At 36.9% G+C, this 18,989-nt stretch overlaps 1 protein-coding gene across 8 annotated transcripts in view; it reads right to left on the reverse strand.

The window, feature by feature from the left end:
* The window catches only part of Foxp (forkhead box P), a 233,191-nt gene that overhangs the window by 7,027 nt on the left and 207,175 nt on the right, over nucleotides 1–18,989 (reverse strand). For 2 of the 8 annotated variants that reach the window (XM_071707950.1, XM_071707951.1), the window contains 11 exons: nucleotides 17,743–17,853; nucleotides 17,444–17,618; nucleotides 15,787–15,973; nucleotides 14,247–14,550; nucleotides 13,013–13,081; nucleotides 12,209–12,253; nucleotides 11,067–11,143; nucleotides 10,459–10,560; nucleotides 4,517–4,692; nucleotides 658–733; nucleotides 279–385 (listed from right to left, as the gene is read on the reverse strand). In XM_071707950.1, coding sequence (XP_071564051.1) covers nucleotides 279–385; nucleotides 658–733; nucleotides 4,517–4,692; nucleotides 10,459–10,560; nucleotides 11,067–11,143; nucleotides 12,209–12,253; nucleotides 13,013–13,081; nucleotides 14,247–14,550; nucleotides 15,787–15,973; nucleotides 17,444–17,618; nucleotides 17,743–17,853 — 1,429 coding nt within the window. Of the gene's footprint in view, nucleotides 1–278; nucleotides 386–657; nucleotides 734–4,516; nucleotides 4,693–6,831; nucleotides 6,963–10,458; nucleotides 10,561–11,066; nucleotides 11,144–12,208; nucleotides 12,254–13,012; nucleotides 13,082–14,246; nucleotides 14,551–15,786; nucleotides 15,974–17,443; nucleotides 17,619–17,742; nucleotides 17,854–18,989 lie in introns of all 8 variants that reach the window. The other 6 variants (XM_071707954.1, XM_071707952.1, XM_071707955.1 and 3 more) reach the window with 6 other exon arrangements.

The raw sequence follows: 18,989 nt of genomic DNA on the forward strand, positions 1-18,989 counted from the left end.
ATCGTACAGACCGTCCGTAAACATGTCCGATGAATAAAATAAATTTCGCGATGTGTTGAATAAATAAAAGATTTTACGCAGGTTTCGACAACATTATACCGTAAGCTGAAACAACATTCCGAAAATACGGGGGGAGGGAGGGGGCAGAAATGCAGATTTGTTACGCGAAAGGGTTATCGCGAGAATTCTATAATAACGCTTTGGTCAATATTTTATATTTGATAAAATGTACTGTGAACGTTCGAGGGAATGAACGACGCGCTTAATGATAAACTTACATTAAGTCATTATGAGGTAACACATGTTCCTTATCAGGACTTGTCGCTGTTGACGTGCACATCGGATTCAAAAATCCCATGTTAGACTCCCCGAGTGCCTGGAAATACTCAAATTGCATTAGATGGTTAGTTATTGCCGTCTAATACCATATACAATCATTAGCTAATGACTATTTATTTAAAAAAAATTAATATACTGTAGAAGCTCGTAAACTGTCAGCGAATCTTTCTAAATGGGTGATTTCATTAATATAAAAAAAATATCTATTTAATTATTCTCGTTATTACTTTAATACGAATCATTTAACTAACATAAGACAATAAATTACAAAAATTTATGAGGATTTTCGTATTCCAGGAATTAATTATTAATAGTTACCTGCAGGTTGGCATTAAGCGCGTCACCGTACATAGTAGGACTATGCGTCAGCGTTGGGCTCTTCGACGGTACACCCCTAGATATTGACAGAGAAAAGTATGTTAATAATATTCGAAATTCGGCCTCGTGAGCATATATTTCCTGAAATCAATCACGTGTATGAATTTTCTTCAATCGTGTCAATGTTGGGACGGATCTGATAGAAAAGGAGGAGTAAAAGTTGAGTGTATGGTGTATTATGTGTTTGTGTGTATGTATGTATGCGTGTATTGGAGTAGTAGATGTATGTAGACGTATTAAAGACAAAAAGGAGAAAGATAGAGAAAGCGAGAGAAAGTGAAAGAGGTGTAAAGTGAAAGAGAAGAAAGAGAGAGAGACAGAGAGAGAGAGAGAGACAAAGAGAATTATATAAATATGAAAAATGTATACATATAGATATATATCAAAAAGAGATTAAAAAAGAGCGAAAAAAGTATCCGAGATACCTCTTACCTACTTACAGTGCCTCATATCGTTTTGTCCACCGCACTGGTCTCATCGGTGATTGAGCGAGATTAGATAAAAATTACAGAGAGAGAGTTTAAAAAAAGCGCTCCGGTTTCGAAACTTCATAAATAAAATAGTAGCAATTTGATCTTTTTTTTTCTTGCTTACGTTCGTTCAATTTTAATTACATTAGTATTACATTAGTTTCGAAACAAACGTACTTATAAACGGCCACCAGGTTACCTGAGCTTACCGTTCACTTTTGATTTACCTCGCAAATCATTTAGTAAGTACTCGATTGTATGTATATTGCATAACAATCGATCAAACACCCTTTTCTTCCCGACGATTTGCGAAGAGAAGTTCCTCGCTGTGTTTCTTGCAATTACCGTTAAATAATGGTAAATATACTCGGTCTTAACGTATGTCATCGGAAATCTTGATGAGAAATTTAAAAATGCATGCCAAGAAGAAGATGAGAAAAAAGATGTCCTGCGACCGTTTATCAAGCAACAAGGAGCGCTGAATAAAGAGAAAAATAGAAAAGGGATAGTGAAGATAGAGGAAAGTCGATAGAGAGAAAGAGAGAAAGAGAGAGAGAAGTTAAAAGGAGAGATTGAGTAAAAGTAGATAAAATTTTAAAAAGTATTAAAGATGAATATATAAGTAAAAATTTTTCGAGAATTATTATTATCGTTACATATTACTGAGATTTTATATTGAGTCCACATGGTACCTGTGATACAAGACGAGTCGCAATGATGAAGATCGAAGAATTCCACCCGAGGTTATAATTGTAACGCATAGTATACACAATTTACACATGCGCGAGTAGCCCTGACGTACATATTCACTCAAACCAAGAACCATTCGCTCATTGCGGAAGCATGATGTAAGATGCTAAGGTTTATTTTGCGATTCTCAACTTTATTTACCTTGGAATGACATTCGTCATTCCATCTTAAAACATTTCAAAATTTTAAGAAAATATTCCCAAGTTTTCTTCCAGCATCAGCCATGTGTCCCGTTAAAATTAATGTTGTTTTGTTTGAAATTGATATTTAATATTTTTAATATCTTTTTTTATACATATTTTGATATTTCAATTTTTTTAAATCTTTCGTTAATATTTTACTTTGAATAGTTTTTTCATTAATCATCATAATATAAAAAAATAAAATTTTTTTATTATTGTAAATAAGCACAAGTTAAATTGCAAAGTTGAGGAATTTTCAAAAGTGCGTCTAGTAGATATTTGCAACGTAGTTGAAAATCGCAACAGATTGCAAAGAAAACTGCATCCGATAAAAAACTGAAAAAACAGAACCTCACCAGAATGCTACACTGCTACGTCACTCTGTAGCAATGAAATAAAAATGACGAACGTAAAACATTACATACGTCTATTAACGTCATAGCAATTCTACGAATCAACAGAAGAGAAAAGTAATTCTCTACCATTATGAGAGAACCAAGGAACAAACAGAACAAAAGAAGAAACGGAAGCAAAACTTCAACACAAAAGAACGCTTGCCCGCAGAAACACACCACTTTCATACGAGACGCTACGCGAACGGCATTACATTAAGCGTCATACGTTTATAAGCAGTGTTTTTCAAAGTGGATAGGATAGTTTAGAAGACTTCATCCGGGAGACGGATATTGAGGATTCACGGTGGTACATGCGAGCAACTAATAAACACACATTGGAGATCCGGCAACTCTGACCAATCGTCCTGTTGTTGGGATGTTGCAGGATCGTGCAGGATTCAAGCTATCACGGAGTGCAAGAGCCTCGGGTTACAAAATACTGGTGACGTATACGGGTATGTCCTATGAACTCTTGGACGTCATTTGCAAAAGTGTGCAAAATTTACACGTCTTTCGACATACAGGATCCTATTATATTTTTTTTTTACGAAAAGATGTCGATTTTGTTTTTCTAACGATAGATATTCTTTGACCAACTTAAAACTAATTTTTTATTAACAATTTTTTATTAAGATTGGGCTAAACATCTCTTTTCTTCTAAATCCTAAACATAAACTATCTTTAGAATGATGAATTATTTTCTATATAAATAAAATCTCTTTAAATTCACATTTAAAACGTTAAATGAAAAACAATTTATTTTATTTATCTATATTTATGTAAAAATAATTATTTCGATATTTGTCACAGGAACAATTTTAAAATAATCAAAGAATATGTATCCAAAAGTAAATTTCAGAATACTACGTGAAATTTAAATGCTTTACATTTATGTTTAACTAAATGACAATTTTATTTTGTTTTTGCAAACCTCAATATTACACGGAATTTTATTTGTATTTGCTAGTGACATGTGTTATGGTCAAGTAAATAAATATTACATTAAAAAATCAAAATTATATTTGTAATTTTTAATAATAATTTCACATGTTTTTACCTGTATGGTTTCAGGATAAATGTATATTGAAAAACCGGAATAAAAAATTGCACACTTGTAACAAATAGACGAGCAAGGTAATAGTGGGATGATACTACTGTCCAGTTTTTTAAGGAATCGGACTTTAAAGGCGCTCGAGGCAGGCATGATGCGGAAATCATTTCCAGAGGGATTGGACAAACTGCATGGAGCTATTTCCTGCTGCCTTGGCATAATTTCAAATTACATCACGATATTGAGCTTAAAAATAGAAGAAATTTTCTTACAAAGTATATTGACATTTACGACTGATTGTGAAATCTAACTAATCCAAATTGATTCTTGCATCTATAATTGCAGCTGTTAGTATCACAAAAAATAATTTGAAAAAAAAAACACTTACTAAAGAAATTATTCTAATTCATGAAACCTTAACAAAGTAGTGCTATAATTCAAGTTGCTGTACACAATATATATTGTAAAATCAAAATCAAATTAAAAATACGTTTTAATAAAATATTAAGCAAATTAAACATTAAATCAAATAGTTATTTTCTAAAATTTTATCGTTTCCACATATACATCTCATTACATTACTCGTTACGTTAATCCACGTTTCACACATTATATAATACTAAAACTTGCTTCGTTTATTTTGCAGTTTAATACAAGAATTAAAGAATATGACGAAGTAAATTTGCTGCTTCGAGGCGAATTTTTTTTATTCCAAAGGGGCATGTCATTACGTCAATATAACAGTAACAGCTGCAACCGTGCACAACCGTGGAGCAAGTGCACAAAGACTTTTCAAAGGCAGCAGGTTGTAAAGCCCATTTAGTGGTTCAATTTGTAGACAACGACCAAGCGAAAACGTCCCGGTCGCCGCGTTTCATAAAAAAGTACCGCGGTAAGGTCAGAACGTCGCGCCAGCCAGCCAGCAGAATTCTAAAAAGTGGTAGTGCTTACTGTGCGGAGAGGTGGGGTGGAGTGGGTGATGGGGTTGGGTCATATTTCCTGGGGCGGCCGCGGGACAGATGCCGCCGCTTTACGAACTCGGCGTCGTCCACCATCCAGAATGACCCGAAGTCGTCCTCATAGCGCACAAAACACTTGTGCAATGATAGATTGGTGCGGATCGCGTTCTGTATACACAGACAAGACCACCAAGAATAGAGAAAAAGAGAGTAAAAAAGACAAAGGTTTCTGGTTGTTTTGTTTTTTTTTTGTTTTGCAGTTGATTGCGCATTTTCGCTTTTCTTTCGTTCTTTCTTAATTTTGCGCACACGGCCCTCGCTCGCCGCTCGCTACCCTTCCGTACGAAGGGGGGGTTGTGCGTGGCCTCACGTATCGCGCGGGGCCGGTTTTTGCTTGCCGTCGCGTTTCACGGGAGACCCCCCCCAGAGACGCGCCAGCGAGCGCTGGCATGTCCTCTCTTGCCGACGGCTCCGTCGCATCTCTTATTCGTGTGTCGCCAGGACATACGAGTGTGATCTCGGCACGATCTCGGAAACGTCGACTTTTCAGAGAAAGAGAGAGAGAGAGAGAGCAAAACAGCAGCACAGATTCGCAAAAAGAAGGGATGGACAAATCAGAGAAAATAAAAACAGAGTACGCAGAGTAATAAAAAAAAAAGAACGTATGTAGTAAGGCGGCTTCCTCTCACTACCTGACAAAGTGCAACACTGCGGTTCTCACTCTGTTTCCGTGGGGGGAGTAGGACAATTCCTGCTTCCGGGCATCCGGGGGGCTCTTTTCTCGAGATACTAGACTCGGGCCAGAGAGAGAGATACCTGGGCCCCCGCCGTGCTCTCGATCGGGTTAGTCGCTGCAAAGCTCACATGCTCGTTATGGAAAGCAACTGCACACGGACGCACTACGGATTTTTCCCATCTCCGAGAACGTGTGATTAGCATCTCTAAACTCTCTTTCTATCTGCGTGTTTGTTTTTATTTTTTTTTTTCTGTTTCCCTTCATCTCTGTCGTGGCTCTTTCATCGGCGACGCACTCTCACGCAACATCCACGCACCCACCAGACTGCCGACTACCATCACACGACGACGGGCAAGTATAAGAAATTCACACACACGCGGGTTCAAACACAGTGATGACGGTAGTTTCTCGAGTATATCTCTCAGTCAGCGTAAACGTTAACTTATTTGCGAAGCTACGTGAAACTTTCCAATTGAAAAAAGAAATAAGGAACTCGAATAAAACTTCGTGGTCTTTCGATCTCGTTGCGAGTGTACAAGTAGCTCTTATCAGCGAATTGTACGAACGGCACCTCGAGAAACTGCGTTATTAGCAGCAAACATACAGACAGACGACACAAGCGACGTACAGTAAAGATTGTTATGGCGTTTTTAGGTGTATAAAGAGGTTTTTATACACACACAGATATATATACGTATGAATGCGCACGTATCAAGTACAAACAGGTACAGTATAACTATGAAGAGAGAATGTAAAACAGGGAACACGACGTAGACATTTTGTGTAGGCGATATCAAATATATATATATATATGATTAAAAAAAGAGAAGTAGAGAGAAATGCACAGGAGAGCGTGCGTGTATGTGCGTATACATACATACGAAGGCCACAAACGCACTGATACGTGCGTTCGCATACCTTTAAAAGTCGCATATATATATAATATATAAAACAGATATATATTAAAAATACATATATATAAAAAGAGCTATATATATATACGTATAAGATAGAATGTTAAATATTCTTAATATATATATAAATATGTGTAAATATATATAAATATCGATATATAAAAATATGTATAAAAAGTATGTAAAAAGTTATATAAATATGATATATAAAACTGTAGAAAATTGGCAGTATAAGGGGCTGGGGGGCGGGGGTTGGTCAGCGACTATAAATGTAGTAAAAGCGAGTATAAGAGAGAATATAAATATGATTTAAGTATATATGTAAAAAGACAGAGAGAAAGAGAGAGAAAGTGAAGTATAGGTATATCAAAGGATTTCGGGGAACGGTAAGGAAGTTTGTGATCCTGAGAAACTATCCCCTCGATACACTCGGGAGAAGGAAAGAGTGCGGGGTCTTCGAGTCTGTTGATCTCCGCTCCGAAAGGAGAGGAGCCGGAGGGGGGTGGTAAGAAATATCGGTGTGAGAGAAAGTGAGAGAGAGAGAGAGAGAGAGATAAAGAGAGAGATAAAGAGAGAAAGAGAATAAAGAGAGTAAAAAGCGCGGTTGTAATTATTTTTTTCTGATCGATGGGGGGCATGGGGGGAGGGGCAACGTACCCGGTCGTGCTGCAAGCGCGCTGTGGGCGTCTCTTGTAAAACTCCACTTCGTCCACCGTCCATACGGCCCCTTTCACGTTTTCGACTCGCATGAAACATTTGTGGAGAGACAGGTTGTGTCGCACTGCGTTCTATACAAAATAATACACAGACTAAATAAGCAACGCAAAAAACGAACGAAGCCAACTCAATCACGGTCCCGGTAGTCGGCGAAGGGGGAAAGGATCACGGTCGTTTGTGGCGATTCGTGGCGCGCGTATGTGTATGTATGTATGTATGTATGTATGTGTGTTACGCAGAGGCGGTGGAGAGTCCTCCTCGACGATCGGGTGATGATGACCGATCACGCTGATGAGGCAAGAATGGATGATGATCGTGAGACCGAGGCGCGAGGTTGCTAAGTGAGACGTGCGATATTGTATACGTGTGCCGTATGGATTTGTCGAGGTGCCAAGGTGCCAACGAGCAGCGTTGCGAACGATCTCGTTGAGTACTCGAGCCCGGAAACCCTGATTAAATACATCTCTCGGTGTTTACTGCACAACGACGCGTATCAATATCTCGAGTTAATATTATGCGAATATATACGCGCATATTTCAAGCTTCCCGAGCTCTTTAATTCATACGAGATTCTCAACGTCGTAACTGGTTATCTCTAATAAAATTGGAATTTATTATATACGATAATAATAGAATGGGATATAGATAGAATTAGACCAAAAAAAACATTTATCCGTCAATAAATACCGAAGCGACGAGCTTTTAATGTTCTTACCGTAATGCTAAAATCCATTTTTTCAATATATTGGTGAAAATATAACGAGCGAAAATAATTAAAGTGTCGTAATTTAATTTCAACAAAAGTTATTAATCCCATAATTTTGTGTTTGCACATTTCACGTTACGCATGGCATATACTGCATTCACGCATATACTGCAATGTTACAGGGAAGTTACAATCGAGCGCCCGAATATTTTATGACTCCACGTACTTTCGTACAAAATAGCAGTTTCAGTCTTATAGTTACGACCTCGATCTATAACCTAACCCAGATCTTGTATTTCCTCGTTTTAATGCGATTCAAGTCTTTGTGGATAATAATTTTGACCTGGATCAATTTTAGGATGACCCGTTCAACAACGCTGCTCTTGAGAGCTCATTTCAGCCATTTTTGAAGACGCGCGCGAAAAATGCGTATTTATAACACATATTCAAAAACAGATATATATAAATAAATTATAAAAATATCTTCGTGTATTTAGAGAGAACAATATATTAGACAGAAATATTCTCAAAAAGTATATAATAGCTTCTATTTTATTTTTAAGCAAACATTTTTCATTAATGTTGTATAATATGTAGATTGTCAGGTATAATATTTTAATTCGCGATAGAAAAATTAATTTGCATAAATTTCAAGTTCTATTAAATTAATAATACTACAAAAAATTAATTTGAATGCGTCATTCAAAGATGGGTGCAATGGCTATTTAGCATTCTTGAAGAATACAAGCAAAGCTGCCACCTTAAACTTAAATGCTGTCGTACGGTTTCTACCTTTTTTTTTTCATTTAAACATAAACGATTAATAAATATTTTCATAGTGTTCTTAAGAAAGCTGTTTCTTCTCGGGACGTATGTAAAATAGAGTTTCAGAAATGCTAAGCGAACAAATCAAATAATACAAACTAATGTAAACAATAAATATGAAATAAAAGCAGCGCAAATTACTACGCAAGTGCAATAGTGTGCTGCATTAAAAAAAAAATTCTCTGTAAATGCAATTATTCACGGAGCTAATTTTATTATTTGAAAAGGATCGAGCAAGTTCTTCCAGGTGGCAGCTAACGAGGAGGTACGGAAATCCGCATCGCGTTGTGACATTCACAAAACAAATAATAAATAGAAAGTCTATAGCCAACCGATAAAATCAAAGTAAGAATTATGACGCGAGATAGCCCATCGATAATAATGTGACAATGGCGACAATGACGATGACGATGATGTCAGTGATGATGACCGCTGTTATTAGGCACTGAAGGAAACCGGCAGTGAAATCGCGACGTCGAAGGCCGCATAAGGATGAAACGAACCAAAATATGATTAATCGAAAGAGAGACACGGTTTGTGGCATTCCTTTATCGTTAATGCACAGCTAGTCATCTAAATCTAGGGGCAACGACAACAATTATTCATGCCGCAGGGCGCCGAATATGTAAAATTTGACGAGGCCGCGCGACGCGCGGCCGCTCGATGACGTATGTTTGTCGCCATCGTCCGCTATCGCCAACGATGTTGATCCTCCTCTCGGCTGCTCCGCTCACTCTTTCTCTGTCGCCCTCCTCCGCTCTCTGCGGCAAACCTGTTTGCGTGGTTTTTTTTTTTTAAATGTTTTCATATACACATAACCATGCGAGGCGAAGCGTCATGGCAAACGTCAATTACTTCCACGCACACTCGCACACACGCAAAAAAACGCACGCGCGCAAAACACTCTTGCCAACAAGCGGTTTGTCACGTCGGCTTACAAATCGATCATGAACCATCGGCACGTTGTATTCGTTGCTTCTTTTATGCCTGAGGAGGTACACGTAAAATATGTTAATTTTTATTATCGCCCTTTGACGTTTTTTTTTTAAATCGGTAATTTTATTCGATTCATTCCAGATTAAGAAAAGAATGTGTACGTCGTAAATCATTCAGGACACGCTCGTCTCTTGTGTCAGAATAAATAAGCGATTCATGAAATCTCCATTGAACACACACGTATCTCTACTATATTACTTAATTAATTACGCTTTTGCAGGTAATGCGCGATTTCTCTTTCAGAGATACATTGGCAGCAATCATTTTAAACGACAAAATAATCGACGTAATATGCCAGTAGGAATATATAACGTGAATAATCATCCGTAAGGACATTTCAATTCTATTTACTATTGAATTAGACTATTAGTTTACTATTAGATTTAAGAGGATTGCTGTTATTCTGACACGCTATTGAGTGATCTGCGAACGAGGGGGAAATGAAGGAAGAATATAATGACAGATGGCTCATAAATGACTCGTAATATGTCACATTTCACATGTTTACCAGTTTCTCCCCCCTTATTCGAGAAAGCAATACGACTATCATTACCAGCTGCTCTGCCCGGCACGTCACTTAGCCTGTTAATCCAAATCAATACATATAATTATCCGAAATTCTCGATAAGCTGTCATCCTTTCTTGTTAAGCGCATTCAGCTTAATCCGGTATTTGTACAAATACAAATTGCATGATTGTTTTATCCTCGTGGCTCCCGTTGCACAAACAAATTCGTGCTAACTTCATCCACTTAAAAGAGAGTTATCTCCACTTTATCGTAACTCTCCTATCGTAACGCTATTTAAAGATTACGTTTGAAATATACTTCAGTTTTCTTATAGAAAAATAAAATTGCTAGAAGTTTGGAATATTTTACGCTTTGTAAAAATTATTGGTTGCAAGCGTAAAAAATTAGAAAAAATTGTAGAAGCTACATTTTGAATATATCTCGAATCTCAAGTCAAAAGCTACTGTTTCTTGTTTAATTTTCTTGCTTTGAAACGATTGTGTAATTATACAACTGGAATTATAAGATATACCTTCCACGTTGCTGCGTTGCGCCGGAAGTAGCAGAATGTGTTTTGGAACCAGTTGTAAATTTCGTTGAGCGTCAGCTGCTTCTCGGGAGATTCGATGATAGACTATGGAAAAAGCAACATTATAATTACGTTAACTTGTTCTATTCTGAGCGGCAAAACATCATAGTCAAGGTATTTAAGTGTCCACAAACGAAAAGATTCCTTATGTGTATGTTCGTATATCGTGTGAAATTTTTGATTGCAATATTACATAATAATTTCAAGAATATAATAATTCTCTAATAAAATGTGGTAAATCCAATTAATAAATAATAAAATAAATTTTACTGCATCTAGATAATTATATCATATAATGAGCTCTTCAATGTAAAACGTTATTCAATCGGAATAATATTTAACAGAACGTGCCAACTTTAATAAATAAATTGAAAATTAATTTTCAGTATATTCCGGAAATTATTAAAATAATAACGATAATATGCACATTCAACCCCTATTTTATGTTGTTAAAGAAAGAATCCCCCCCAGGATAATTCGCTATGTTAATACGACGTGATGGGAAAATATGATATTCGGAGAATCCTTCGGCAATTGTATTAGCCACTCACCTGCCGAATTAAGGATGCATACGTGAACGGTGGTCTGACGTCTGCATTCTTGTAGAATTCCCTATTTCGCTGAATTTCTGAAACCGGACGCAACAAATTTCATTTACCCATGTGCATCATTAAAAACGGTAGCGGGTCGAAAGCTAATATTCTCGTTACTGATAAGAAGTAATTATGGGTGTTTTAATTACATCTTTTGTGCAAAATGATCTGGACGGTGGAATCACAACAAACAAGCAAATATTGTACCGATCACGTGAAATTATAATAAAATTTTGATCTTAAACGCTGAGTAAACTAAGCTGTGCGCAGTTTTCGCGGTATTTTTCTGTATTCAGAGAAATTAAATCGATTTGTATATTTACATTAAATTTTATATTGATTTTTCATGAAAAGCTACGAGTATACATTTTGAACTGCAATATGATGCAATATAAGGTACCTATATTATGTAGATATATCAATTTTATACTTATTATATTTTTTATTAAATGACGTTTTCGTTAAAATAATTTTATCTTTTCAGCGGACTTCTAAACTTTAAAATAAGAATTGATGATCAAATGAATTTAAAACTATATTAACTATATATGCAAAATATATCAAAAATCGGATATTCTTCTAAAATAATAATAATAATTTTTATATTTGCAGAAATATCTGCAGAGATGCATGCTTTTACAAAAGAAATTATATAAAAATCAAAAGAGGGCAATCCAAATATTGAAGTTCTTTACATTTAATTTTGTCACAACTACTGTCGTTTTTTTAAATAATTGTATATACTCTATAATATTGATTTATATTTACGCATTAAAATTGAAGCTTCTTTGCGTGCGCAAAAAATAAAGTAATTCAAACCAAATATATGGATCACCTCTTTCACGTTTAAAAGAAAAGCAACCAGAAAATGATAAACTGCGGCCAATCAATCTATCCAATTCCAAGTATTTGAGGGGTTTTGAAATCGTTATCTTAATTGTCTCGGGAATTATCAGTATAAAATTAGGAAAACTGATGCTACGTGAAGAGGCGGGGAGGTGAAGACGAAGAAGGGAGGTGAGCGCTCATGCAAGGTGCATCCTTCCGCAAGAAAATTTGTAAGCCACAAAAGGGGAATGTGGAAAATAGGTTGACAGTACCTTGTTGGACGTCAAGGCCAGCACGCTCCAGCATGTAGGGCAGCCCTACACGGTGGGGAGGGCGGGCAGCACAAGAAATAAGGAAACAACAAAAGCATCAATAAGAAAGAGGTTCGAGCTGGCGGATGAAAGAATTTATTTTTCATCTCTCGTATCATTTCTTTTTTTTTTTTTCAACGCATAAATTTCCTCGCATCCCTCTCTAAACACCTATAATGCTCGTTCTACGCCGCCAACAAGGTGTCGAACACTGTCGCTTTCACGTGACATAGTCGCTACCATAAGTAATCTGTGCGTGTGGTACAATGTACGACAGGAAGAGGCACGAGACCAAGAGAGGACCGTAAAGAGCACTTGCTACAGGATCGGTATTTTCTTATTTCGTCGGAGTGAATATGTTTTTCTGACGAACCTCGAAATGCCAAGAATATTTTCAAAAAAATACAATTAATAGATATATAATTGTCCTATTATAGGATTAAGAATATATATTGTCTTATGAAACTACACTGTTTATAGAGAAAATTAGGAAATGTTAAACGACATCGTACAATTTTTTATCTTTTGTGCTTTTCTCAACTTAACAATGCTTATCATTTTTCATTTTTCGTTTTAATGCCATAGCGATAATATCATTATTTATTTTCCTGATTTTCCAGACACGTAGATCTATGATGTAATTTGAAAAAAGAAACAGCTTCTCTTATTAATAATTTAATAAGAGTTGCATCATAGATAAAATTTTTTTAGATGGCGTTTCGAAACTCGCGCATCACTCCGAGTATGATCTTGTGTTATCGTTACCTTCGTTAATATCTATTCCAGATCTATCGACGGCTACTCTGCGCCTTACAGTGCCCTCGTCATACAGTCCTACGAATAGTATTTCATTTCTGAATTGTCATTTCTTTCGTTTCACCTTGCTTTGAGACGATATTAATCCACTTCCAAGCTCTCGTATGCATTTCAAGCACAAAGCTATTTGTTCGGTAAATGGTTACACCGAAAACATCTTAATTAAGGGCGTTAAATTTACAAAATATATACAATCCTATAAATTAAATAAATAAAACATAAAAACTGTACAATAGAAGATGTACAATAAAAGGAAACTATTTAATTAGGAATGAATTAATATCACTAAACTCGGTATAACAAATAGATATTATACAGATAATGTATATATGTTTCGCAAATCGTAGTTAATAATACCATATGGCAAGAAATTTTGATAAATATGCAATATATATTGTAACAAATATAGTTTTTCTCTCTCTTTCAACTTTCTTTTAACACAATAAAGTTTTATATTCAATTGTATATAATATTGCTTAGAGGAGGATGAAACGTTATGTGTGTTTTGTGGACAAGGAAGGGATTCTATTAGTCATTATGTAAAGGAATGTGATATGACTAAGGGTTGGTTTATAGAGTTAGAAAGAAATAAAAGAGAAATATTTTTGAAAGAGAATATGGAATGATGAACTGGATAGTGTAAAATTGAACATGTTGAGAAAATTATGGAGAGAAAAAGAGACATTAGAGTAAGGAAGAATAGGTACCTTTTATTAAGTACGATAGCGTGGAATGGTATGAGTGTGGTAATTTTGTATACTAAGTCCACTTCTTGGCATGTAAGTTGTAGTTAATAAATTATTATATATATACACAATTAAATATAAAACTTTGTTTTATTAGGCGTATAAAACAAATCGTTAATGATTCAATATTCTTTAATGCATTTTTGTAAAAATTCTAATTTTTGTTACTAATATGTAAGCGACTAACGAAACATACTATACATTATGCATTGATATTTCGACGTACCAATAATTTTTTAACACAGAATCAACCATTTTCCTTGAAACAGGTAAAACGGAAGAGCTGTTGCAAAATTGATCTTAAAACAAAATTCATCTTGGTAACGCAAAATGTGCGATTCTGGCCCTTATTAGTCCTAGAAGTTATACCGCTACCTCAAATATCTCACCTGTCAGGCGAGATAATGAGAGATTATGAGACGAAGAGATGACCTTACCTCCTGCCAAAGAAAGAGCTGACTTATCGCTGATGCGCCGTCTGATTGGACCAGCCATACTCGGCATGCTACCAGGCATGTTGGGCATGGGCGGTAAACTGGACATGTTGGGTATGGTCGAAAGTGGCGGCATCGGGGCACTGCCAAGTGCCCCCGACGGTGGTAGCTGAGCACCCGCGGGCGACCTCACGGCGGACACCAGCGCGGACATGGATACCGGTGACACCTGAGAGACCCCGAAGTTAGGTGGCGGCTGACTCATCAGCGCGGTGGAAAAATTTAGCTTTGGTAAATTCGAGCCCGTCTGAAAAAGAGAATTCCCGAAAGCGTGGAAAACGTGGCAGAGGAAAGCGATGAATAGAGATATGAGCGACAAATCGGGTATAAACTATATTGTCGAACGAAGATCATTTTAGGATTATTAATGCGACGAAAGAGAATTGCAAAGAGCTAGATAGAGGACTTTATGCAATTCGTATACGTACACGTACTTCACTAATTTTTCACAAACTCAGAAAAATGTAACAATTCTCTCTGCGGTTGTAGCTTTTAAAATCATTAAACACAAATTTAATTTTATAAATAAAAAACACTGTAATATGTATTTTCTTTTCATAAGGCTCATAAATGTAGTCTGTATATTTAAAGCACTTAATGCAATATGAATATGAATATCAATATATGCATTCTGCAATATGGATATCTTATTACATATCGCAGTGGCGTACAAGCTACACGAGCAATCTGATCTTCGTGGCGGAACTACTCACACAGCCGCGTTAAAATAATTAAGCCGTCGACCGCGTCGAGCGGTTGTCGTTGGCGCAGAGCTAATGCGATATTGGTATTCTCCGACTGCCCAACTTGTTAGGGGTTTTAATTAAGGCGATATAAAATTACCGCGGCTCCGATGAATTATTAATGCAAACTTTATGTATAAATTAGCACTCGACTCGGCAGCGCGTTAAAACTGAAATTCGCGCGTTGTTGTTAGCCGGCTCCGCGAGGAGCTCGTAAAATCTTTCAACGAGCTGGTCTGTCGTGAAAATCCGGCTTTACGATCTCATAGCAATACCGCAGCGGAGAGAAAGTTTACGCATCGCGGTCGGACCGTTTTTCCAGGTTTGGCTTTCAGTGTCCATATTCTACAGCGAGAACTCTTAAGTGTATTATAATTGCGGCTTACGATAAAAATTTTCTTTTGTAATTCATAGAAGATTAAATTATTTGCTATAACAATTAATTTATTGTTTTCTTGAGGGTAAGAGGTTAAAATAAGACAGTATTTATAAAGTATTTTCATTAATACAATAAACATTCTAATCTCTAAATTTTGAACTATGACAATAACGTTGAAAAAATTACAATATTTAAATCTCAAATACCTTTTTTGTAAAAAAGAGTGTGTACGGAAGAAATTGATGTTATCGCATGTTTTTCTTCATTATAGCAATAAATAGTTAAATAAAGTAATCAAATAAAATGATGGAAGAAGTGCTGAAGAGCAAGAATAATTATAAATATAATAAGGAGAATTTACCGATGACTCGGATGACTTTGGCGGTTCCGGGGAGGCCATTTGTTTTGCCATATGCAAATGATGCATCATGGCGCCTAGTCGGTCTCGTTCTTTTTGCAACTGAATTTCTAGCTGCGACACTACTTGCATCTGGACCCTGGCTTGCGCTGTCGATCGGTCATCCAATGTGTGCTCTGTATTTAAGTGTCTGCAATATTTCGAGATCAATTACAGTTTATTTCAATTCAATATACGTTGCAGTTTTAATCAACGCAACCATAAATATTACGATGTTATATTACGATAAATAAAATTAAGAAAATGCTAATTAGGCAAGATTAAATTATTCCGTAATATTTTAACATTGTAATCATGTATTGATCCTTCGGTTAAACTGAATTAAATAATAAAGAGAGCATATAAGCGCAATAAAATTATATATAAAATTAAAATAAATTGATTAAATTTATTATCGTTAACGTTTATGTTTCATATACATAAAAATTTTATTTTAAGTTATTTAACATTTTAGCGTAATTTTTCTCGTCGTGACAGGTCTAGTAAAAATTTGTACTATTAATTTAAAAGCTGCAGTCTTCAACCCAATTCGGCTTTGAAGTAATTTATAAATATTTAATCAACTATGAAACACTCGTCTATATTTAATAAATAAATAAAATACGGAAAGTAAGGGAAAGACAGCCACACAATCATCTTGCAAGAGTCACAAAAAAAAATCTGCGCGTCAGAAAGCCACGAAAAATCCCGGGCACGTAACGCTTCCATTCTCCAACTACGAGAGCTCAAACCCCCAGGAGACGGCAGGACAGAAAATTAAGCTCCGCCGCGTCGAAGATAGAGAAGATGGGAAGGGGGGGTGCCAACAACGCCAACAAGATTCCGTATTTAAGAATTTCCGTAATCCTTCTTCGTCGACGGAACGGACGGCTGTATCGACGAGAGTGGAGCAAGGGTGGCGAGAGGAGAGCGGGAGAAAGCTCGGTCGGTTGAAAGAACGAAGATGCGGGAAGGTCGAGGGAGCTTGAACGGACGCGAACTGAAGAGGGAGAGGGACAGAAAGGGATTAGACTGAGGGGCATAACGATGCGGTCGAATGTCGTGAATATTAATGAGACAAAGGTAATTAGCGTTTTTTTTTTTTTTTTTTAAGTAACGGCTTGTTTGAGGGAGAGTTTGCACCGAGACGAGCTACGTGATTACGAAGGAGTCTCTCCGGATGGAATGGAAGCCGCTGCGGTTGCGCCTCGAAGCCGATGAGCGAAAGCGCCTGATGTCAATGAGATACGCTGACACGAGCGATTTTTCTACACTTTCTTCGCCTCATTCTCCCCAATTTAATTACCGACTTTATTCCTCCTATTTCTTCAGCTTCCCGTATACGAGAGGTATTCGAGACTTCTTTTCCGCGTTTACCTGTCTACGTGGAAACGGTTTACCTCTCTAAAATATATTGCATTATTGACGATAAGGTCGGACTTGTGTGGTTTAACGCAAATTATGGATATTTTTCGATTCGTTATTAATGGAATAAATTACGATAAATATCTTATTTGTTACTTGGTATAGCTGGAGACGATTTTTAATAAACGGCACATATAATTTTGAGATATCAAAAATACATTAAATATATACGAAAGAAATAGATTGGAAAACTCACTTAAGGAATGCTTGATAGTCTTCACAAATTACTTCACAGCCTGGCCACTTGCAAACCCCATGGCCATAGAGGGGATGGACCTTGTCGTTGCAGGAGGCGTCCAGCGGCTTCTCGTCCATCGGCGTTGTGCCGTTTACCTCGGACCGTCGGCTCGAAGCTATCGAATTCAGAATGCCTGCGATAGTTCGGCAAACGAACGTCGCATTCGCAAAAGTAAAAACATAAGCATGGAGAAATTAGAGTAGAAAAAAACGAGCAAGCTCGAGATCATCGAGAAAAGCGTGAAACTATTGTTTTACCGTTCAATCCAGAATTGGATTTCGACACGTTGGAATTCTGGTGGGATTCCGGTGTATCCGAGGGCTCTGACTTCCATGACGGGAGAGTATCACCTGGCGGTGCCAAACCTGCTTGAAATTTAGAAAGAGGCACCTATTTATAAATGGCTAAGCGAAAAGATGACAATCGTCAATTTATTTGTCATAGTTTGCATGAAAGTATGTCTATCGTTAAATTTTTGTCATTAAAATAGTGTTAAAGAAAAATTTGATTGCTTAGAAAAATATATCGCATCGCATAATAATATCAGGTCGTAAGTCTTAGAGAAAAACTCCGCATCATAGATACTTAAACGTCATGGTAAACAATATTGCGCGTCTCGAAGCAGTCACGTGTGTCAAGCAAACATGCGTGCGGACGAAAGACGAAGCGACGCGTCGACGAGGAGGCGTAGGAGGAATACGGAAGTGCGAGAAGGGAGCGAAAACTGAACGAGATAGTAGTTCAACTTCCGAGAGATGAAAAAAATAAAGAGACGACAAAGCGTGCGGTGGGAAGGCCGAATTCAGGGTCAAGGATGACAGTCAGATTCGTTTCATGTATGAACTCTCCATGTATGAATTCGAAGCGCAACAATGGTGAATCACGGCTGCTATTTCGAACTTCGAACAGTCCTTTCGAACATATGTGTCACGTATACGTATGTGTCAGAGAGGAAAACATCATTGGAGTAAGCTCCGGCATGTAATCGAAACGCTTCTGCGTGAAAAGTTTTGTCCAGGGTGAAAAGCAAGAAAGGGAGACACAAGGGAGAATGGAGGGAGAGAAGAAAATGAAATTAAAATGAAGAAATAAAAGAGACGTAGCTCGTAGAGGTTCAAACCCAGGGGGAATTGGTACATCGGATCGACATCGGTCAGACGTCTTTTAGACGTGTCTAACGTCGTAAATCCTAACGTACAATCCTTTAAAGGACTGTACAGGAGATGCTGGATCGTTTTAGTGTAAAATCAAAGGGATGCCTCCAATTTCAAAGCTTACCTTCGTCTTTGTGCATGTGCTGCTGATGACACGTGACTTCCACGACACGAGTGTGTCACGCTGCAAATACATTGCACGCATATGTGTTTTGTTGCGGCGTGTGATATTGCCTTCGTACGAATTCCTATGTTTATGCGATGCAATCGTGTTAGAAGGTAAAAAGGCGTGTGACAATAACACGCGAATTAAAAATACATGTTTGCATAATCCTTTTATCACGAACGTG

Source organism: Temnothorax nylanderi, unplaced genomic scaffold, assembly GCF_030848795.1.
Source record: "Temnothorax nylanderi isolate EJ_2023f unplaced genomic scaffold, tnyl_v1.0 TNYL_tig0062_pilon, whole genome shotgun sequence".
Lineage (NCBI taxonomy): Eukaryota > Metazoa > Arthropoda > Insecta > Hymenoptera > Formicidae > Temnothorax > Temnothorax nylanderi.